Genomic DNA, 24,072 nt, shown 5'->3' with positions numbered 1-24,072 from the left:
AATTAAGGACACGCGGAACTGAATAAATCATATCTGTGAGAGCTTTGCTGTTCATTCAATTGAATTAGCGTTGCAGATTTAGAACAGAGAAAATCAAGGACCCTATAAATACATAGAATCATGATTATTTATGACGGTAAATGATGATGGCGAAAAACAAATACGTAAATCACAGCGAAAAAGAGGAAGACATTCGGCTCGATCGCATGATCACGGATATCATTCCATTTAATGCCTTCATTAGATTCTGCATGAAAACGATCCGATCACAATCATGCCGCGCGAAAGCACAAAGCGGAGGAGAACTAGCAAATTGCCAACTGGTCACGATTTTCTGATAAGCGACGTACATATTTATTTGTCTTTCACGTCATCGCCGATAAACAATATACAATAAAATTACCGTGATGCTAGGAACGTTTAATTTACAGTTAATATTCTTTGTCAAGTTTCGCAGACGAAAGGAAAGCTCGAGCTTCGGACACTAAGCGCCGAAATAAATCAAAGTGTGCTGTGCGTGCATGCGTCCGTCGCAGGAAACTCGTTTGCACAGTCGCAGAATAAATTGAGCCTGCCTGCGTGCGAGTGGAAAACGAAATTTCTGTCGGGCTCAGCTCAGACGAGAAGAGATGGATGTGCCGTCACATCACGCAGGATCAGGACATCCTCGCCAGGGTATCCAATTACCCTGCCTGCCTGCCTGCCTGCCGTGAGTCATCCGCGCGCCAGGCTTTAATTTTTATTGCCCACTCGCAGAAATTCGGAACGCTCAGCCACCTTGACTTGCGGACGGACGAACCAACGTATTTATGTCCTGGATTTGCGTGACTCACAATCAGCGAGCGCGGAGAAAGAAAAATGGGACTGCGTGTGCGTTTGGTGCCGCAACTACGAGTCACACCCGCAGAATTAACAGGATATAAAGCAATAAATAAATCTAACAAAAACCATCTCTAGACAATCCTATGCTTCGTCGAGGAGAAAATGTCGATTTTTAATTTTGCAGTAATGGGTTTCCGTAATTTTATTATTTGAAACTTTAAATTTTCGTGGTTGCTGGCGACTGTTCAGTTAAAAAATATGTTCTCTGTTTCTACTCTTTCCTTAAAAACTTAATTTGGAGGAAAGAAAATTAATTGTAAGTAACCCACTAATTTAATCCAACCTCTTAGTGAGTGAAATGTGTCATAAATGTGGTTCCAAAAATAAAAGTAAGAAAACAATACCTACCAGAACCAGTCACTGGCACCGATGAAGGCCAACAATTAAAAAATGATTTGCTTAACAGCAAGCGGTATTTTTATTTCTTTCATTTTTGACCCTCTGCTCAGCACATCCTGTGGGCTATGAGCTCACCAGATCCCAATATCATCTCCGATAGAGGATAACACGGGACCGGTTGCAGAGGTGGTAGGGTTTTTTATTGAAACATCAGACATTATTTGTCCCTCTCAATCCGCTTAATAAAACATGCGAAAAATAGCTTATAGTGGTTAATCGGCGCCGGCGTGACTCCCAATTCGTTGAGCGATTTTAGAGTTAACATTTTAAGACTATATAACAAACATATTTTTTCTAAAAATACTCGCAAATTTACAGATCCTAAGTCTCTTAATAGAACAATGGGATCCCATTGCAACGAAATAAAATACTTAAAATGATTTACAATAGGACGACATTTGTCTCCCTCTGTGAAAAGCACTTAAACTCTACAGCCACTTTTCTAGTAAGTTTACAAACACAATACATGCTTTCTGGGATTATTTACACAAATCCTTCAGAGTTGGTTTGTGTAACGGCAAAAGGATTTTCCTACGTTCTTCTTTAATGAGAATATTCAGAATATTTTCAGATCATGATATCAACGAAGAGCAACAGCCAAAATCCAGATTTGACCAATTTTCTTGGAAATAAACGCTTTTGATGCTGATTGCATTAAATTTCTTCTTGTCGTGATCTATCCTACGGTGTGTAGCATATTACAAAGGAAATTTTCCTCTAAGCGATATAAATCACGATTTTTAGTTAGAGAGCCGACAGTGTTTATTTGTGTGCTTGAAAAAGACACAACTTTTGCGGTTGATTTTCTCAGAAATTTAATTCAAATAGCAATATTTATTTTCTTGAAATTCAAAATGATCAAATGGCTAAGTTCTGGGCGTCTGATTGTATTGTTAGCTATTAGTGAAAATTTGAAAGGAAAAAAATTATATTGCACGTCCTGTACAGTAGCTGTTTCGGCACCTTAGGCTTCATCAGCAGTATTATATCTCCAAAACAATTCGTACCATAGCATTAGCTGCAGACAATTCTGAATCAGCGATCGTCGAAAACGTCCGGCTTTACTTATTACTGGGAAAATTCGGATATCGTACATTTCTTTCCTTCTTCTGTTCTAATTTTTAAATTTCTTATATTTATACATAATTTTCACTAGAAGCTATAAAAACTTCTGAATGATTCAGTTGACGAGTGTAGGTGAGGATTAACGATTGTTATTTCTTGAAACCAGTAGAGAATAATATTGGAATTGCAAATAAACCAGAAACAACGCACCATGCACAACCTCAATTTTGTTCAAAAAGAAACGCACAGCCATTCTCTGTTCACAATCAAAAGATCAGTGGGCACGCAGCGAATAAATATGCTATGCAAATCAGTCCTATTGAGATCTGCGATGCGGGGCCACCCAACCAAAGTTCAGCGCGCTCGACCCAATCCTCTGTTTTTGTGTCCTCTTTTCCGCCTGAGGACTGGATTTATGTCTAGTGTGCGCTAAAGACAAGTCGAGCAGCAGTGTCGTGTAGCCTGGAATCCGTCCGGCAACGCCCTACCGTGTACAATTCAATCAGGATTTTTCGCTAATTGCTGACGACACCTCTGAATGATCGATTACTCACTCATTGCACGCCGTTCAAATGAGACTTAATAAATAAAATAAAAAACGACTCTTTAAAAAAATTCCGCGTGACTTAAATCAAAATACCTGGTTGTTTTTTTTTAATTTCAGCCACTATATCCTTTCGCTTCCTGCATCGCAATCTTTATGATTAAAAGGAACTGTTAAACGGTAAGGGGGGCCCTAAATTCTATCATTTCATGGCCCACTGAACTCGCAAATAAATGCCGCGTATTTTTATGTTTTGTTGCGAGATAAGCGCGGTCGTAAAGTCATTAATTATCATCCCAATTAGAAGCATTCCTCGTGTGTCAGTCCATCCGTCGACAGAAACGGAGAAAAGACTTGCTTGTCGTGTCTCTCTCGTTGTGCCGCATGCACTTAATATAATACACTGATTGAAAAATGGATCAGCGCTTGGTAATCTGTGGGCGACTCGCGCGGCGCTGCACCTGCCTATTTTAGATCTGCGCCCCGCATTGTGGAGACTGCGAAAGGCACCGCGCGCGCGTCAGTGCGAACTCTCTTAACGGTAAAACACACACTTACTCACTGCCGGCCGTATTTGTGTGTTCAATATATTATGCAGATGTATATAAAGTGTGCACGCGCGTAATCACCGCTTTTACAGCGAGCCCGGTGCGCGAGCGCAAGCATCAGAGATTTCGGAAAATTGAAAAGGAGATTCGAAAATTCGACCTTGAAGAAATGTAATGCCGTGTGACATGCAGCGAAGCGAGTATTATGCCGAGTCATGTTCGAGATAATGAACGGAACCTCTGACTGAGATGATAAATCGAAGTGACGCCCAAATGGTGACATGACACACAATTGAATTAGGATTATACCACCGAGTCTGGGCGTTGTTCTGGCCCAGTAATAGAAAAATATATGGGCAATATTTTCAGGTTGCAGCTACTATAGACAAGGTTTTCATTGTTATTTAATAGCTGCATGGATAACAGCTCTCAAGTCGAAAAATATAATTCAAAAATCCTACTCCAACTATTTGATTTCAAATGGAGCTGTGAATGTTAGACGGTTGTTTTTTTATGAGCATGATCCAATTTAAATCATAGTAAAAACAATTTTAAACTATCAAAACCATCCAATAGCTTTTCCCAATATAATGTTTTAACCCGTCTGCATCGTTTAAAATCCGTGTAAAAAGCGTATACCTTTTGGCTCGTGAGCGTGAAACCTTTTCCAAGTTTTCTAAATAGCAGGTGGAATTTTACGTGGCTTAAAAAAGTTTTTGTCTGCTGGATATATCCAGGGAGAAAGTTATATTCATCGATAAGGAAAACGATTTCGTTGCGCTCTTTGTAAAACTTTGAAGATTGAAAAACTCATTGCCATTTTTAAGATTTGAATAATTAAATAATGACATAGTATGGGTTATATGGGTGATTACCTATCTCCCTATTTTAAAGATTTGTTTTCTTTAATATCATGAACGAAATAAAATTTTCAAGAAAATAAGTAATCTCTTATTGAAATGGTACTAAATGTCGATTTTCCGCTAAAATCTCAAGTACACGTAAAATATGATACAAACAATGCACTAAAAAAACGTACAAACGACAGTAATTGTGTAAACCCGACCACGTAAATAATTTAAAAAAAAAATGATATTCAATTATTTTGGCAAAACAGTCAGCCAGAGTAATTTAAATTTTAATTTTACGCCCCTGTTCCGATTAACAATTGATGTTTTCGCTTAGACATAAACACTTCAGATCAATTTAATGTAATAAAATCTAATAAATATTCGATACTTTTCAATCATGAAAATGAGGCGGAAGCAGTTCAATTTATCTTGTTTGAGACAAGTGTAACCTTTGAGTTGGTGCTGTTTACAAATTTATATAATATATATTTTTAGTTTTATTTTTAAATAGGATAAATAAAATTAAAATTTAAAAAAACCAAACGCAAAAATTGAATTAAATAAATTTGTTATAAAATTTTAAATTTTTTATATCTAAATTATTGCAGTTCTTTTAAATTTAATTTGGTGCATAAATTGATTAATTAATAATTTTAACTATGCATAATACTTAAATAAACTATAAAAATTAAAAAATTACTTTATTAACAAATAATTATTGTTGTTTATTCTGATTCAGATCAAAGTAAAAAATGGAACATGGTAAAAAATATTATATAATCTATATTTTCAATACTTTCTGCAAAATATAGCCCTGAACTGGCTGAGTAAATTAAAAACAAACTAGAGCAAAACAATCAAAAGAGAATAATGAATATTGCCTCAGTGACAAAAAAAAAGAAACGGACAGCCCCTCGAAACAACAATGACGGAGCTGGCAGTTTCCAAGTATGCAGTGCGCCCTGAGCATTTGCGTCAGTCGGCGGGAGAAGCACTCACACCACACACCAGCGGGGAGAGAAAAGAGATTTTTATTATTAAAACGTATAATCGGAGGCAATATCATCCGAGTTGAGATGGAGCGCCGGCGAAATAATAATAGGTGGGGACGGAGGCGGTTTTGGGTCAGTGAGTAGTAGTTTGTGGTGCCTGGAGAGCCGAGTGCAGTGCAGTCAGTCAGTCAGTAGTGGCTGCGAGACCGCCTGCCTGCCTGCATCGAGAGAGCGAGCTAGCGAGCCGAGCGAGCGCGCGCCGAGAAGGAGCAACGGTGAATCTGCTGCTCTGCTCACTCGCTCAGTGCCGGCGCTGGGCCCCTTTTGACTCGCGCCGCGCTGCTTTCGCAACGCCTTTCGCGCCTTCTTCGCTCCGAGTTGGCCCTTTCCAGCCGGGAGGAATGAAATTCAGCACAAAAAACTCTGGCGCGGCTAACAAGGTATGCAAACGACTCGCACAAATTCGGCCGAATTGCTTTACGCCTTTCAATCTCTTCCGCCGCACTCGCCTTTCCCCCGCAGTGATTTGAATGAACGAGCGAACCAACGAACCCACACCCAGCAGAAAATTATATAGAAAAATCCATCCCTTTTCTAGCGTTTGAAAAATTTTGTTTCAACTTTCACCCGCCTTGAACAATTAATCTAAAGCAGGGTAAAAGTTAAAATTACCTTTGGCTAAATTATTTTATAAAAATTTTAGGGCTAAAATGCCGTTTAAATTTCCAAGAAGGTCGGTTCCACAATTGGCATGCTTGAAAATCATGATTTATTTCATCAATAGACAAATTTACATCACAATTTGCATGCCGATGGATAGATCGTTACCAGAGGAATCGAAATCAAGCAAAATTACATGACTGTGAAACCGTTTAATATTCGGAGAAATTGGCGAAATTTGCAATTAAGATTTTCCTTATTAGTCAGGTCCTTCATTTATTTTGCACAGGTTTACTGTTGCTAAATTCCAGAAACAAGACCACTTTTTAAATAATTTAATAATTCAATTAAAACTGTTTCACGGCTCATCTCTAAAATAATACAAAATAAAATCACATTTTTTATTCTCTATAAGGCAAAAACATTCATCCTGATCTAGTGTTTTTATTTCGAAGGAAAAATAAGGCCTTGAGCGATCCAATTATTTTGTCTCGGTGACGAAACGAGCACAGAAAACATCCAGAAACCTCATTTTTATTGCAATCTCCGCGAGTGACATTTTAACATCCTCACATCTTTCTCTGTCATCACCAGAGATTTCCCGGGTAACACTCAGCATTCGGAATAATAAGGCACACGTACTATTTTCTAGACAGCACGGCCAATTAGAGAAATTAGCTTGACATTTCCCATGACGATACGATAATGCAAAAGTTTCTAACCTGTATCTCCTTACGAAAGCACCAAGGAAAGTCGTGCACCGCATGCAAATTAGCCCACGCAGTGTGAAATAATGCCTCCCTGACCGCTGCGCCGTGAGCTATTTGCACGTTGTTCCTCTTAATTTGCTTCACCTTGTTATTATTCCCACGAGACAAATTAACTCGGGCGCAATTAACGCCTCGTTTTTCGGCTGAATTGTCCTGTGATTTGGGGCAGTATCTCGCGCCGGAACTAGATCGCACTCTTCTGCAAACTGTTAGTGATAAGAAATAAATCAGAATGAAATGACTGTTGAATTTGGTCGTTTGGCTAGCGGGACCGGTGATTCTGCGGAAAGCGGACAAATTAAGATGGAGCTAGATAGAGCTTTCCTCGGCTTTTAATGAATTGGCGACCCTTCAAATGGCTGAGTGACTTTTTTGACTTAATTAAAAGACTCTGACACTGAAGTGGTTTAGAGAAACGAACCGGAAACGTTGTAGATTTTTCTCGCTTTTATTTCTGATCATTTACTGTTTTTCGTCAGGTCAAACCTGCAAATTATTTTACAATGCTTATTGTCTGGTGCAGGAAGAGCACAAGCAGTCGTGTGAATTACAAGTTTCCTGAACTCTCAGATCGGGAAAAATTTAATAGACATTTAACATTTAATTCAGGATGCACACTCAATTAATCCCAGAACGTGTAATTGAAAATTCTCGTGAGAAAATTGTTTTATTCACTTTAACAATAGCGTTTTAATTTGAGGTACTTTTTCCCAGCAGCATTGACAATTTAAGAACTTTCGCCAAGCATTTAAAATTCCTTCTCAACTTCTAACGATGTTCAACATAAACAAAACCAGTTTTTTAACTGCTCCATTAAATTGGATACATTATTATTTGTTGCAAGGAGGTGGGTGATAAAGATTGGTTCATGCAGATGTGTAGCGTGGACATATTTCATATCGATATCAACGCACACATACACAATCCTTACTGTATATTTTCGGTGCTGCTCGTTTTTCACCACCGCACGGTCCGTTTGGCGTGTAGAAGAGGAAAACAAAAAGTGCAGCGAGCGCAGAACCAGTTTGCGATACATAGGAGTTGTTGTCCCGCGAGATATGCTAAACACTCGGCAGCGCGACTCGCCATTGTAAAAAATCTGCACTCTCGGGCCATCAGTCCGCTAATATTTCACGTCACTCGCAGCAACAACTATTTATTTATATATTTATTAGCACACACACACAGATTTTCCGTTCGCTCTCCCACTCAAGCGTGCATACATACATAATATAAAAAAGTAGCGGTGCTCTCGATTAAATACGCTCAACTTATATTTATTTTCCCCTTCTGCGTTCGTAAAAGCTGCTTTGTTGTGGGCTGGAAAGTAGATTATTATATTTTTTAATCCTATTTTTCCTCGATATTTGCTGATGCGTGTGCACATTGGCAGCCATCAATTAAAAGAAAAGTGCAATTTCATACTTTGACCCGTAACTGCAATGGCAGGAAATAATCTGCCGAGATTCATCTTCCTTATTGCTAGAAAGTCTGGGTAATCCGTCCACTTTAACAGTCAAATTTCGGAGCCTACTTTTTGCACAGAACGAAAATGTCACGAGAAAATGAATTAAAATTGCGAGCATGCAGCGAAGGAAAAGAGAAGCGATTTCTCCGCGCTGCGGCAATCGCAGTCATTCCGACTTTTTGGACCGAAAAGATGGCATCAGTCAGAGGCACACTAAACTCACTCGCGGCTCTGACGCGAAATGAGCAAAGCAAATAATTCGCCGCAATCATCATCGCTTCATTCTTTCGAATTACGTACACACGCTTCGTGACAGGAATCTAGGACTGCTTCGCTTTTTGCGCTCTCTGCTCGATTTAGACGCGCTCGGATCGCTATTACGAAACAGACTCAGTGAATAAGATGAGAAAAATGTGCCACACACGTGTTTGCTCGAATTCTTTTGATTGCTGATCAAAATGCACTGTTTGAGTTTGGGATATTATGGTATGGCTGATTGGCTATTCACCAATTTAGAAAGTTCTTACAATTAGTGTTCAAAACGACCGAAACTGTTCATTCATGGGGTAAAAATATATTTCAATTGATGTGCTGGACAAAATCGGTTCAGGTTATCGCGGTAGAGACGATAAATATTGGTTGTTATTACAGCGATTTTTGTTTTCAGCACGCCAATTGAAACATTTTTACGCCAAGAATGCATAGCAGCAGGATTCAATCTAAAATTATACAGTTGTTCCAGTTATTTGCAAATGAAAAGTAGCGCCATCGGTCGGCAGCCTTGAACACTAGTGACTTTTCCAATTTAATCTTTTAGTAATAATTTAGTGTTTGAAGCCACTGCAATTTTAGCCACCGCAAATTTAAGGGCACTTCCGCATTAACTCAAGATTCACTTTCCTAATGTCTAATTTTGACGTAAAAAGATTTTCCTCGGCATCTTAAAAATAACAGATATAAAAATGTTTTGAACATACATTTTTCCACTTCTACTTCGGCTTTCCATACCAAGTTTCAAAGAAAACTGTTGAAAATGACAGAGGATAAGAGGTAAAAAGGAAGCATGAGAGGGAGAATTGACTCATGAGGATGAAAAATTGAGATTAAAGGAATGATCAAGTGTTGTGTCGGCCGTGCTGCACATTTCCTCCTTCCTTCCATACAATTTTTGATTTTTTCATTTCTGCATACGGCTTACTTTGCTATGTTGGATGGTTTGAATAAACAGTTCAGGCAAATGAGGCGAATACCAACAGTCTGCAAATCTGAGTTGGCATACGAACGAGGAAATGCAATGTCCGCTAACAACAAGAGAATATTTTAGGCAAATGCAAAGAAAGCACCGAGAGCGCGTAAAAGGAGAACACAAACACTTAAGTTTTATTGCAAAGTAACGTTTTTGTCATCAGAACAAGCAGTAATAAGACAGCGTGCGCCAAAATACACAGCTCATTGTCGGGAACCACACATAAAAATATTTGCCATGTCCGAATTGCCGGGCAGACACACAAAAAAACAATGGAAGCTTTCTTCTCGAAGGTCGTGCCCATGGGATGGGATATATGTGCGTAACCGTAACGCGGCGGTGGCTGCTGCAAGCAAGCAAGCACATTATTGCGCGGCGAAAAGCTGTTTTTGCTCGCCTCACCAGCTGAGAGGGATCACGACCGCGCGTCTGCCAACCTACCTGCCGACCTAGTTCCGCCGCATTAGACACCTGCTAACTTATCCGACGCTCCAGCGCAGAATCCTCCGCTCAACGAGAGCCGCCTTTGCCCGCCCTGCCCGCGTGCCCACTCTCGTTGCAAATTTGATTCACTTCGCGAGTGACCTTGCAACACGCTTTTAAAACCACGCCATGCGCCCGACACGATTGGCTTTTAAACCATTGCCTTGTCATATTGGGTTTTAAATTTCTAAACTACACAAAAAGAAACAAAAAAATGGTTATTTTTTGAAAGATCTTTCCGCCTTCCTAGGGGTTAATTCATGACAAATTCGAATTTTCATTCTAGACTGTATTTTTAAATCTATAGGCCTTGCCACCCAATAAATACTCTGCTTTAAAACTTAGAAATTCCCATTGCGAGTAGAGTTCACCGATTATGCAACGCGCAAAATTGAACCAATGATTTTTTTGCGTAAAAAACAGCAGAAAAACTACAATTATTTGGTTTTCTGCTTTTTTCAGAATTTGCATGCCTTCTAAAAATACACATTTTGCAACAACAAGACAGAGAGTATTCTATAAAATTTTAAAAATTAATTTTCTTGTGAAACCAGTTGAACAAGAAAAGAAGAATACGTGGTATTGTGATAAAACTCGCAACGAATAAACAAACAAAGTGATTTTCCGCAAAAGTGCAGGTTTCTACGAATCCGGATTGTAAACCATGCAATTGAGACGAATATACCAAATTTAACATCAACGGATTATCACAAACCTGAATCCTCCAAATAAAGATTTTGAAAAGGAGCATTTAACGTTATAGAATTAATTCCACGTTGACTTTTTTAACTGGCAGACACAGACTTTTTGTCAATGAGCTGTTTCATTCAAGGAAACTAAAATGAATGTAATTAAATTCTTAGCTTGCCAGCCCTCCATTTAAGGCTCCTGCAATAACAGTCAACCAAAATTGGAAGGGATCCTTTTTCAAAGGCAATTTGTTTACGAGAGACGCTCCCTACCATTATTTTAATATTTGACCAAGCATCACAGCACAAGAAAACAAATTTCCATCAATTTTTCAAACAAATCTTCACCTCAAGCTTCTTTAACTACCCGTATATTAATATTAAAAAAAAACAATTAAATTTTTTCTGCATAAATATAAATTAAAACGGCACCGCATGTATATCAAGTGTTGAATATTATTTTAAACACTGTTTCCTCTTCGGACGTCGTCTCTAAAGACGTAGACTTCCTTATAAGCTCAGCCGCTGTTGTTTTTTCATTTTACCAGGAGACGCATGCGATGATTTTCTGTGCGTGGAGCCGCAGCCGCGTGTGCCGTTAACTGCGGCGTATTCAATTAGGAAATTGCTGCACGGCGAAAATTATGTTAAAACGTCGAATTAGCGACGAGAGGTCGGTGAAATTGCGCCGCGCGGATAGATTGGTGCGCGAGCCGATTAGTTTTGGAAACAACGCTTCAACTTATTTATGCGGTAATTCGGACCGGCTGGAATGCGGCGCGCTGATGTGTGCACTGGAAGAACAGCAATCTAAATTATATGGACGCGCCGCCGTCTTCATTGATGATTACATATTCACGCGGTAATTAGACTGGAAGGCAAATATATTTTGTGAATTGGTGCTTGGAGAATTTTAATTTTTGCAAATTATGGCTACGTAGGACAAATTTGTCCATATAATTTCGTTCGTACATCATTATCATGTAAATAATATTTAAATACATAATGTTAATGAGGAGTATTCATCACTCTTGAGCACATCCGTATGAAGCCGTTCCTAAAATATCCGCTATAAATAGAAATTGTGTACTTTTGATTACTTTTTATTTATCGGCCAGTCAAATTTGTTACAAACCACCCACATCTCAAAGAAAAATATAAATATAAGGTCAAAATTTGTGAAAAGTGGAGAAGGAGAGAACCATATAAGTATCAGAAAAGGGCTGTAGTTTTGAGACGGTCATTCATTTTTTTTCTGATCTTTCCAGACGTCGTGAGCTGATCAAAGGAGCACGAATCATGCAATTTTAAACCACACCTTAAATGTTCTAAAACTCCAAAAACCACCCTGAAGCGTCTAGAAATTATTTAACTCGGCTTAGAGTTCGAGGGTAAAAGCATAACTATGTTTTGCATAAGGAGGTGTTTTCAATATTTAAATTTTTTTGTGGAAGCAAAATAAAAGTTAAGATATTATGCGACACTCTTATCATAATTAGATTTATATTGCTGTTATCTATTCATATAAAAAAGGAAATTCACACAAAAGGTTCCTATTTTTCAGTTAGGAAGAAAGATAAAAACAATCAACTTTAGATAAATATTAATTAAAAAAATGAAACAGTTTCATCAAATTTTCAACAGTTTTTTAACCAGAAAATGGACTAAAAATAGCCGACTGTTGAGCGTAAAATCGTTAGACTTCCCCGCTCTTAAAATTTGTAAAAAAGTCATTATCTAATTTCATTACGTACATGAATAAAACATAAAAGTAAAATTTATTGTTTTTAGGTTTACTGACTCTTTCCGGCCCCTCAGGCCTCATAAGCAAACTGCAAAAATAAAATTAAACCTTCAACAAACTGCTGAGGATTTTGGATCATTGGCCGCCAAAAATGATTGACTGCCCTTCATACTGACAATTATTAGTTTCACCAAATGAAGAAGAGTGACAAAATTCCATGATGCAACCCCTCAATCAATCTGAAAAATAACCCTTTCTTACAAAATTCAACCAAATTTAACAGAAACAATTTTAAAGGCGAGATATTATCTTACTTACAACATCTTATTTAAAAATGGTCTTTCTATAAGGCAAGTTTTTATCAATAAACAATTAATGGAAATTATCTAAAAGCAGTACTCATGCATTTTACACGATTAAGGCCAGTGTCTAAGCATTTAATTGCTAATGGTCATTAAACCAAAACTGCTACGTAGTGGTCTTTTTTGGTCACTGTGATGGCACCGAATAACATCCTGGGATTCCCAGCCGGAATTTCTTTTAGCGGTTTGCAACTTTAATTCTAACGTTTGGTTTGCATATATTTTGCAGCAGTGCCCGTGGTGTTTGGCGATATGAGCCTGCCAGGAGCTGGGCAGAGCGGGGTGCTACTTCTCTTCCTGACACTCGTGTCGGCCGCGGGGTCGAGCTTCTACTCGTCGTCGTCGTCACCTCCGTCGTCGGCGTCATCCTCCAGCAACTCCGTGTCCAGTGAGTAAACAGCCTAATGATCATAATTCGCTTAATAATGCACCTGTCCTTCTTAACATAACTGTACACGCGAGTTCGTTCTGTATGCGTCAAAAGCAGCTTTCGAGTTCGAAATGGCTCACTCACTTTGTCTTCGACTCTCCGCGTGCGAGCGTGTGTATTTTCGAGCGGAAACAACCGCCGCGCGGACAAATGGAATAAAAGAATTCGCCTATAGAGTGAGAGCTGCGAAAACACGAGTTAAACGCGCGCGGTAATAACGGAGCACAAGAGGCGCTCCGACTGCGCTATGACCCGTGACGCGCACAACAAAACTGCGAACACTTTTGAAAGAAATGGATCACTAATTCTATATATTTAAACACTTTTGCGTTTTAATGTTTTAATAATCAATTTTTTACTACCATGTGCAGTTTTGGAATTTAGGATTAAAAATAAATTTGCTTGGCTAAAAAAGTAGTTTTAGTTAAATGTGTAAAAAAATAGAATTATAGGTCGAACTGCGAACAATATGAAAAATGGTAACCAGACGCTGAACTTTTTTCTCCTTTTTGTAATTAAGACAAACGTTTGGAAAGATTGTTGAGTAAAAACTGTTTGTCAGGATTTAATTACTGGCGATCGCCAAAAGTACAATGTCAAATAGAGTTTTCAAACACTTAAAAGTGTCAACTTAAGTTCATCTTATAGGGGGTCATTAACATTCACTGCAAAAAAATGGATTTTAAGCATATTTTCTGATTCTGTCGTGACACGACTCGGCCTGATTTGCCCCAACATGCGCCTGCTGTTAGTGCCATCTTGCCCCTTTCCTGGGCGCATTTCGCGCCGATACACGGTGGTTCGTTACGGTGCTATTGGGCGCCTTGTCATGGCGCCCCTAAGGTCCGTAGTAGGCCAGAACGTTGTACAACAGATTCCAAGTATTTTTTTTTAATAAAAAAAAAACACCAAAAACGATCCTATTTTAAAACAAATAATTTTGCATAGTATCAACCCTTAATAATTTTAAATTTATTAATCTGCTATTTTTACTAGCGTTAGGGTATTTTCTACACAAAAAAGACGAAATTAATTTTGTTTGGCCAAGAAAAAGACAATTTGGAAGCATTCAAGGTGCTCAGGAAACGCCCTGATGTGCCCAAAATCCCATTTCAGAGCACCCTTTGGGCACGAAGAGGGTAGAATTGGGAAAAAATGCACATTTTCTGAAAGCTCACAACTTGGCCGTTCCAAAGACTTGCAGATCTTGCTGAAAGAACCATTACAGAACCCGTCAGGTGTCCGTAACGTGGTCACATATGTAAATTGAATGATATTACGATCGTTGGAGGGCTACCCTAACGCCAGTGCTCGATTTCTTATCGGTTCTTTCTGATCTTAAGGTTGACCCCAAGTATTTTCCTCCGATCGTCAGATATTTTTACTAAACTACTCATGTAATAGTAGTTGATGTGTTGATTGGAGGCAAAATTAGCTGATTTGTCCAGCCGTCATTGAGCTCACAGTGCAAAAATTGGAGAAGAGAAACAAATGAAGAGATCTGAGATGGGTGCTGTTGGGCCAAAACCACCGATTGCTCCTGAGATGAATCTATAAAGAAAAAGCAAAGAAAGAGACAGATTAGGCAATCGGAACCGTTACTCGCGTGGAGAGCGATCAAAAAGAACAATTCTCCGACAATCGCAACATGACGTGATGAGCACAAAAACGCGCGGCTGCTTTGAGACGCGCAGCCTCAAAAGTGTGTTCTCGTACCGTACACGCGCATCCTATAAATTACATAGGCTGCGAATAGTGTGAATAAACACGATGTCCACACGCGCCAGTGTGTGTTTGCTTGTCCTCCCTTTCTCTTGTTCGATTTATTGCTTTGTAAATCACGAGACGAGCGAAGATGAGAGAGAGAAGATAAAAACGTGCGTACCGTAAGCGATTTGGGCACAGACAAAACCTCTTTGTCGTGGACATGACGCAGACGGCGCTGCTTTTTTTCGGTGAAAACGAGGCAATGACCTTGAATCGCGGGTGCAAAAATGCCGCCGCCGCAGCCGCGATGAGTGCATCCGACAGCAACAATCGCCGGCCCGTGCGAGAGAAATGAGAATCTGATACCGCTCTCGGCGATGGAAAGTTTTGAGCGACATAGTTTAAAAAATAACAGGAAAGCGATTATTACAAACTACTTCGAGAGGAATGAGAATTTTGTAACACGATGGGACGAAAAAATAGAGAGAAATCCAGTTTAAAATGTTCACCTGTTTTTTTCTGAATTTTTTCATATCCTGGCACTCTTCCAAAGGTGTCAAGAAATGATTTGCATACTCGCAGTAAATAAGGATGCATGCTTTTTGTAAAAATATACATTTTTGGTAGTATACATTTCAATTAGTGTGCAGCGAAACCGACTTGACGAATGAATTTAAGTGTTTTCAAGTTTTTTCGTCTGAAATCCTCTTTGAATAATTAACACAAAAACGATTTATTTTTTATAAGAGAGAAATATGGACAAAACCATTTTAGAACTTTTGTGAGAATTATGTGAACATAGAATAGTTCAACTGAATAATACGTTCGTTTATAATATTTTGTCCGAAAGCAATTTGTGAGGCTCGCTTTCTTGGAACAAATAAATATTCTTTATTGTTTTTCGGAAAAAACGTCGTTTTCAGAGAAAAGGAGAGTATTATTAATTATTTTTAATGATGAAATCTTTATTAAACACCAAAGGTGTACATCAGACAAAGACAAGGAAATCACATAGTTCATTTTGATCTGTGATTTCCTTATATTTATAAAAATTAATAAAGATTTCATTAATATTAAAGATTTTTAAGGCATCTTAAATTTTAGAAAGATCGTAAATAATTTGCAACTTTTATTTTGCTTTTGAAAAATGCGACCACTCGAGGTTGTTTCCATTAAATTCCATTTAATTATGTTGAACATTTATTTTGCTATTCATAAATTATATTTTTTCTGTATTTTCGAACCCTGGTGGGAAATAAAAATTCAATGGTGATTCAGAAAAACTTAAATTTGTACTGCCCTTGCTAATCTGCATAAAATCCAAATTGTATCTTCATTTCAATTTCTTGTGTGATATTTTTGACAGCCTGAGAGAAATATCCATGTGTTCAAACAAAAGCGTATCGTGTTATCTGTATCCAAATTTGCGATTTAGGTGTTTTTTTGTCTAAAAATACGACGGTAGTCGATTTTAAGACGCTATTATTACAATCAGGATCTCACAATTCATATGTGTTGGCACCTGTTGTCTACAAAACTTAAAAAAAGTTTTCGCCGAGGACCCACGTTTAAAAGATCAGAATTTCATCGGTTTAAAAATAGAAGAAAATGCTTTTGCCTACATAGATTGTTAAATAGAGATACTGGAAACCAGTCAGAGCCCTTATTTTTCATGCTAACAAATTAACAAACATAGCAGTTTCGTATATTAGACAGATAAATAAATGAAATATGCAGAGCAATGACGAGAAATTGCACAACGAATCAAAATGGGCAGTCGGAGAAGAGGATGAGAGTTCCGGCTCGATTTATTGGGCAACAAGACCTAAATTCGTACCAGCCCAGCACTCTCCTAATGGGCAGCCTACACAGCAATTGCAGCATGTAAAACATCGAGGCTATAAATCCAACGGTCCAACCGAGAGAGATAAAGCGAGAGAGAAAGAGAAGAGAGATGCAGTGCTACGATTACAAAATAATGAGCCGGAGAAAAGGAGAGAAGAAGATGGGCTGGCTCATCTGTTATTTTTTGTCGGGACCGAATTCGCCACAGTCGGATGTGGCACAAAGCGAGCCCAAGGCAAGGTCGGCCCTCCTACTTGTGATCACGAAGTTCAAAGCCACGTGAAGGACGATAAAAAGGCCACACCGGCGGCGCGATCAACAAACTCTGGCGCACAACAAAACACGGCGCGCTCGCTCTCTCTCTCAGACAATTTTGTCCAGGAAAACTGTTCTTATGCCACTCGCATGCACGCATTTTTCTCTTTTCTCCGCGGCTACTGCCAGTTTCAGCGGCGTGTCATTAGGCCTGGGATGATTGATGGACACGCGGAGGAGTGCGCGTCCTTCTTTTCTTTCTTTCTTTCTTTCTTTCTTTCGCTACAGCCTTAATTCGTTCCTACTTATATACGCCTCTTCTAGGAGCAATGTGTGCATACCTACGTCTTGTCCTAATTGGTCGTTGCTTTGTTGCAACATCTTGGCAATCTTGGAATTTCTAGAAATGAGCACTATTTGGATGGGAACGATTTTTGCTCATTACGGAGGAAAGCTAACTATTCAAATTTATGTTTAATGCTCACATCATAGCAGAATATGCATGAAGTCTCAGCAATTTAGTCCATAGTAAAATTAAAATAGGTTAGTTTACTGAATGAACAGTTTGTGTGCTTTATACCAAATCGCAGTCCAGAAGCTAAGCAATATGACAATCAAAGTTGAAAAAAAATCCCAACATGTCTAAATTTGTATATTTAAGATCCTAATCAATTTAAAAAAATCTGGTAATTGTAATTTTTCATATCTTTTTTAATCAGTATCCAGAATGCCGGATGATTTGTACTTAATTACACCTGTTGAAATTGACGTGATAGAGAAATTGTAGGTTAGATGCGTTAAATGGAGAAAAAATAATCCAATTTTTGCAGCTAGCTGTCATCTAGCTCACATCGGAAATTGAAAATAAAAACAAATATGTAGAAGGGCAATGGTCCTCAGCGGGCAACAGCAATTCCTATAAAAAATCTACCAAATTTGTTATAAATATATTTTTTAAACATTAATATCAATTAAAATTAATGTCTCCTGCAATCTGCAAAAATTAAAAAATATGCAAATACGCTAAAAATCCTAAAAATAGTTTCAGGCTCAAAAGACTATATTACGGAGAGAAACAAGGTATTAAATAATCTGTTCTACTCTATATTTTAGTAGTGTCTGCGAACTGCGAATCACGAAATAGCCATAATAGTTTGAGAGCTCAAAATTGTTCCTCGTGGCGCGTTAATATTTTTATTTGCTTTAAATTAGCGGTGATGATTATATCTGAGTTATCCTCTCTCCGTAACAGTAAATTGGTTTCGCAGGAACGCAATTATTGTGCCTTTTCGCACTCGTAAATATCTATTTCATGACAAGTTTCGCAAACTCTGCGCATGTTAATTTTAGCCAAAAGCCAAGTAACCTCTTTTGGGACGGATTAATTAAGTTCCATTAGACGTACGCTAGCGAATTCGCGGAGGGAGGGCAATTAATGGCCAATATCGCCACTCTACTAAATTCATATTCCGGGACAGCGGTCGAATCAGCAGGTGAGATTGCGACTCGCTTTATTTTTTGCCGCGCGATAATTTTACCACTTCTCAAAATCGGAGACGAGTTTTTTTTCTGCGGCGTGTGGTTATAAAAATTAGCATCACCGTCGTAAAAGTCTGCCGTGTGTTCCATTCCGAATTTGGGCCACCAACAATAAACGCGCGCGTGAATCATCTTCGGAAAGATATCACAGCGCCGAAATCGGCTCTTCGGAGAAAAGAAATCGAGAAAGAGAAAGAAATCGTTTGCATAAAATGCGATGATAATTGAAGCTGCTGCGTTTTGGAGCACGCTGATTAAAAACACCTGACCGCCTGAGGTGCGATCACACTTACTTAGCCGCCGCCGCGTCCGCGTCCTTGAAAAAGTAAAACAAACAAACGCTGATCAGATAACATGAGAAGAACCAAAGGCTCCAGCTTGGAATTGGCGCAGCAGGTTTCTTTTGTTTCTTCAGTGTTTCCTCCACAGTACAAATTTACTGATTAAAATTACAAATCAGGATAATGCATGGAAAATTAAATTTGCGATTTTTTAATAAAAAAATATGTTTCATGAAACGATTATGTACTGAAACCATACTGATTTATTTTAATATTCTTTAAAAATGAATAGTTCTTGAATTTTTTTCATTGTTTCCATTAATATTTGTTGATCATTAAAGAGGAATGATACTGCAAAATCCTGGAAAATGCTTGTTGCCAATGCATATAAACTCGTCCCCTAGGATTCAGTTAAAGCCTAAATTGACCTAAGGAGCGCTGTAATTTTTTGAGAAAATTGGCTGGAAAGTTAGCGTGCTTTTCAAATGGTAATGGCTGTCTCCTTACTTGAAATCCGACTTAATTTCAAAACCAAGAGTTTCCCCAATAAGTGGCATACACAATTGGACAGATCTAGACGAGAGGAATCGGAATTATGCCAAGCAAATATGTTCGAGCACTGTAAATTTTGGAGAAAATTGGCAAAATTTGAATTTTTATTGTAGGAAGGTCATTTTTTTATTATTGCAAATTGTTGGACAAATTGTTTATCGGTCAATTGTTTAAGGCATCCAACAATTTAAAGTAATTTTCAATTGTTGCCCAGTATCATTCCACTTTAAACGATTTAGGAAAACATTTGAGGTATACAAAATATGAACCTCTATTTTTTAAGCTCTCTTGTACAGAATACTGATGAAATACGATGCTTTAAAACTTAATTATTTTGCCAATACCTGCTAATTTGACTATATCCTGACTGTAAGAACCGAAAATATTGATAAATAGTGACTAAAAAAATTTATATTTTTAGAAGCAGAGTCACGTCTCAAAAAATTAGAGCATTTGATAAGTCTAAAATTGTCAAGTTCTGAAATAAAATTTATGATTTTTTTAACCTTATTCACTGCTGTAAATTGAAGAAGCAATAATCTCAAGCTACCATTGATCATTACTTCCTTCCAAATGTTGTTCCTACTTAATTGTCTCATTACTCATGGATGTGTGCTGATTTGGGGCAGAGTTGCCCTGTCAGCCCATAATAAACTTAATTTTGAAACTAAATTTAAAAAAATCTCTTTTCTAATGAAATACTCTCGCTGTTTTTGCAGGTGGCCGCGTGCTAGTTTCTCTCCTCGGCTACCCGACGTCGTGTGTCTACAACGGAGGTCTCCACGCGTGCACCTTCAGCCTCGCCTGCTGGCTCGTCGGAGGCCAGTTCCAGCGCGGGTGTGGAGGTCCAGGTTGGCTGGTCACCTGCTGCGTGCCTGCCCGCATTTCCGTCCGCACCGACCACCCCGCTCCGCCCGAGTACAATGAAATCGCCCTCAGGAACAACCCCTACCGCAGGGAGCACGATGAGTCCAATGAACTCCATCCTATCAGAAAAATTGGTAATTTTTTTCACTCTTGTTTTGTTGAATCAATTGCCAGAAACCCAATAAATGGAACAGTGATGAAAAATTATTCAACAGTCCAGAAAAAAAATCACTCTTCTCAAAGGTGCTGAATGTAAATAGACGCTTCTCGCTTTTAAACAATAAATTTATTTACCTCAGACCTGTATTTTGTTGCGAAAAAAAAATAAAGTATCCTTCACCTTAGTCTTTATAAATTAAATAATCTGCAGAAAGACATGAGTTGACTTGTGATAATTATCAGAGAATATTTCAAAGCGATCTTAATGAAGGGAAATTTTATTTTCATGATTATTTTTTATTCATTTATTTTTTTAATATAAAAAATTGCCTAGCCGTTAGCTGAAATCTGGATGATTATCGAGTGATGGATGTGTTCCTCGTTCCAGAGTGCGGACTCCCGCAGATCCACGAGTTTCGAAAGAGAATAATCGGCGGTGATGAAGCCTACTTCGGCGAGTTTCCCTGGCAGGCGCACATCAGGATATCCGGCTACCAGTGCGGCGGCGTTTTGGTCAGCAGACAGTTCATTGCCACCGCCGCCCATTGCATTCACAGGTGCATTGTCATTCTTCGATAGCGGAGCAATAAAAGCAACAAACTGTTACTTTGGGCCATTAAGGAAGCAGAGCTAGTTTCCCCTTTGATATATGACCAAAAGCAACAATTTATTTCTCCACCTGTGAATATTTTATGTCCGCATTGTTGGTTGATAACAGAGAAGCTTTCTTTGCTTTTGGTTAATATTGGTGTTAGTCTACGACACTGATTTTTTTATATTACCTTTGATTCCAGATTTTTTTATTAAACTTTCTTCCAACCCTTCGCTAAAGAGTAATGGTTTTAAATCTCAACAGTCGAATTCTTTTTTTCTAACCCCTTGAATGATGAAAATTATTTTTTTACCCTACAGGGCTCGTTTGAAGGACATCACTGTATATCTGGGCGAATACGACACTCAGGACACTGGCAGGTATGAAGAGCCGTTGCCCTCCGAAGTCCACAGGGTGGTGCAGAAAATTGTGCACCCGAAATTCCAGTACAGGGTCGCTCAGCCCGACAGGTAATTGGTCGTCTTTGTTTTCAAATCTATAAAAAATGTTGCAATTAAATATTTATTTTCAGGTACGATTTGGCGCTTCTGAGACTGGCGCGACCTGTTTATTTCAAAGACAACATACTGCCCATATGCCTGCCCAGAGAGGACACGTCGTTTCGTGGACAAACCGGGGTTGTCGCTGGTTGGGGAAAAACTGACACTTCCTACGGTATAAATTATAAATGCACACTTTAGTAAATATTGGGGGGAATAGCAAAAATAACTTTATTACAAAATCATTATCTAGCTATTTGTTTTTAAATTTTAAATATTATTACATTAAATATATTTTTTAAAAAATGACAATTTTTGGTAATATCTTATTAAGCTGGGGAAATATTTGTTTAAACATTCAATATAAACTGCTCGAAGTCACTATCAGAAGTGACATTTGTTGACAACAATCCTTATTATCAAATGCTGTATATACATATGGTTATTGTCAGCAAACGTCAAGTACATTAAAAAAAACTTGTGACCAGAGCACCAGTATTAATTGCGACCTAAGTTAAATACTCAGTCCTTATAACAATAGCAAAATTGAATAATTAAAACAACAAATAAAGTTTTCAATCAAGTCTTTCAAAATGGTGGGAAAAAAATCATTAAGCACTCATCGAGCATGCCTTAAAAAAGTCAGTGAATGAATTTTAATACATTAATTAAACGCTTGAACCTGGATGCAATTAAATTTTCTATTTTTTAACGAAATAAGCCATAAAAACCATCTAAATCGCCTATTGAGGCACTTAAAACACTCATCTCATATTTGCTTTACAAATAAAGCTTCAAATTGGTTTTTATTTTCAAATGTAATTACTTTCTGTTTGTCTACTGATTATTGATCTCGTGAGTAGAGATTATCACGGGCGTATTGCGATGACTAAAGTCTGATTTATTGGTTTTCCGCTGGCTTTGTTGCCTTTTTTATATTTAATCTTATTGTCCGACCATGTATATATTTATACTAAATTTATGAGTAAAAAAGAATATAATTATTATTGCTTCTATTGGACCTAAACAGTCGTCTAATTTACAAGTTTTTTCTCATATCTTTTAATTTCAAAGCCATGCAATTTTTCAACCTTGAAAAAATAATAATTTCTTGGGGAAGGGCAAAAAAATTCTAATTTACTCCCTAACATTATGTAACAGACTCTTTTAGTTGAACAAAAAAAAACCTTAAAAGAATCGTAGATTTTTTAAAGGTTGCCAATCAAATTTATTTTTAATATTAATTTGACACATTTCAGGAAAAACTGGTACAAATATTTTGCAAAAAGCAACAGTGCCGATCTTGCGCGACGACGAATGTCTGCTGTGGCACAAACAGAAAAATATCCGGCTGGAACTGTTCTCAGAAATGTTCTGCGCGGGCCACAGGGACGGTCACATGGATGCCTGTTTGGTTCGTGTCACCCCTCGTATTTCAGCAACTGCCATTAAAAATTCTCTGAAACGTTTTCAGGGTGATTCCGGGGGGCCGCTGATTGTGAATCACGACGGCCGGTGGACGCTGGCCGGGATAACGTCGGCAGGCTTCGGGTGCGCGGTGGACCACCAGCCTGGCATCTACCACAAAGTGGCCGTGACCTCGAGGTGGATCGTGAAAACCATCGCAAACTCTTCCAGATTTGTTGACTTCCAACACGACTAGGCCGCGTGCATTTATTAACATTTACATATTAACACGTTCAAGAGAAACAAATACCATGTCAGTGCCATTGAGACTTTGAGGAACTAAACATTTCTTGAACACGCGCCATAAAAGACCTTTAGCTTTTTCAAATTTGTATGATTTCTTCTGTAAACCTGAATGACGACGAGTAGCTCTAATTCAAATTGAATTCTGAAGTATTAAGGAAGATTGTGTGTTGCCCTCTTCAGATGCGACTAAAATGCTTGCAAGAAATCAAAACTTCGATTTTTACTAAGGATTATTTTATGGTCATATCCATTAATTAGTTTTTAATTTAACACGCCAGCAGACCCATCCTCATAATCATTTGTAAAAAGTAGATCATTTATATATTTATTTATTTATTAAAAAAGAGTAAATCATAGATCTCATGATTTTAGTTGAGCGTATCCAAATCATCGATTAATTATACACTGTCTAATTTTAATATGTTATATCATTGAAATCACCGATAAAACTGCTGTTGTTAATAAATGATATTAAGCTAAAGATGTTTGACTATTTTTATCCATTCGATCCCACAAGCCACAAGCACGAGAGAAAATTATATTATACTGACCCGCTGTGCATCTACGTCTCGCGGGTTGCATAGCTATTAAGGTGGGCAATTTGAAGCAACACAGCAGTGGATTAATTTGTATCATGCTACTGATGATACTCGTCGGCGGTAGGCATTTAAAAAATTCCCCTTCCGAACCGAAAGTGCTCGCCAGCCCTCGCCTGATTTTGCCGGCAAACTAGCGGGGTGGAAAGATCATGATTTTCACCCTAAGAAACGATGCAAACCGATTCTCGAAAAAAAACACGCAATCGATAGCTCTCGACGAAGCGCGTCTTTTCCACCCATTTTCGGCACGATTAGGCCTATAGGAGCCCCACAAAATAAAATAAAACGTGTGTTTAAAGATACTTGTTCTCAAACTTGATCTTCAATTTT

General features: G+C 38.2%; 1 protein-coding gene across 1 annotated transcript; it reads left to right on the top strand.

Annotated features, from left to right (window-relative positions):
- The first annotated feature begins 5,466 nt into the window (after window positions 1–5,466).
- On the top strand, window positions 5,467–23,624 carry LOC135940222 (serine proteinase stubble-like). The gene is made up of 8 exons (XM_065485025.1): window positions 5,467–5,721; window positions 12,933–13,091; window positions 20,032–20,313; window positions 20,727–20,895; window positions 21,251–21,400; window positions 21,463–21,605; window positions 22,690–22,844; window positions 22,905–23,624. The coding sequence occupies exons 2-8, from the start codon at window positions 12,956–12,958 to the stop codon at window positions 23,091–23,093; spliced, it is 1,224 nt and encodes a 407-aa protein (XP_065341097.1). The 5' UTR covers window positions 5,467–5,721; window positions 12,933–12,955; the 3' UTR covers window positions 23,094–23,624.
- The last annotated feature ends 448 nt before the right edge of the window (window positions 23,625–24,072 follow it).

The sequence above is a fragment of the Cloeon dipterum genome, chromosome 3 (assembly GCF_949628265.1).
Source record: "Cloeon dipterum chromosome 3, ieCloDipt1.1, whole genome shotgun sequence".
NCBI classification, from domain to species: Eukaryota; Metazoa; Arthropoda; class Insecta; order Ephemeroptera; family Baetidae; genus Cloeon; species Cloeon dipterum.
This window is presented reverse-complemented; position numbering and strand designations above follow the sequence as displayed.

Coding starts and splice junctions, on each gene's coding strand:
- LOC135940222 (XM_065485025.1), top strand. CDS start 12,956: ATGAGCCTGCCAGGAGCTGGGCAGAGCGGGGTGCTACTTCTCTTCCTG. Junction 20,314..20,726: donor CCATCCTATCAGAAAAATTG/GTAATTTTTTTC, acceptor TCCTCGTTCCAG/AGTGCGGACTCCCGCAGATC. Junction 22,845..22,904: donor GTCACATGGATGCCTGTTTG/GTTCGTGTCACC, acceptor AAACGTTTTCAG/GGTGATTCCGGGGGGCCGCT.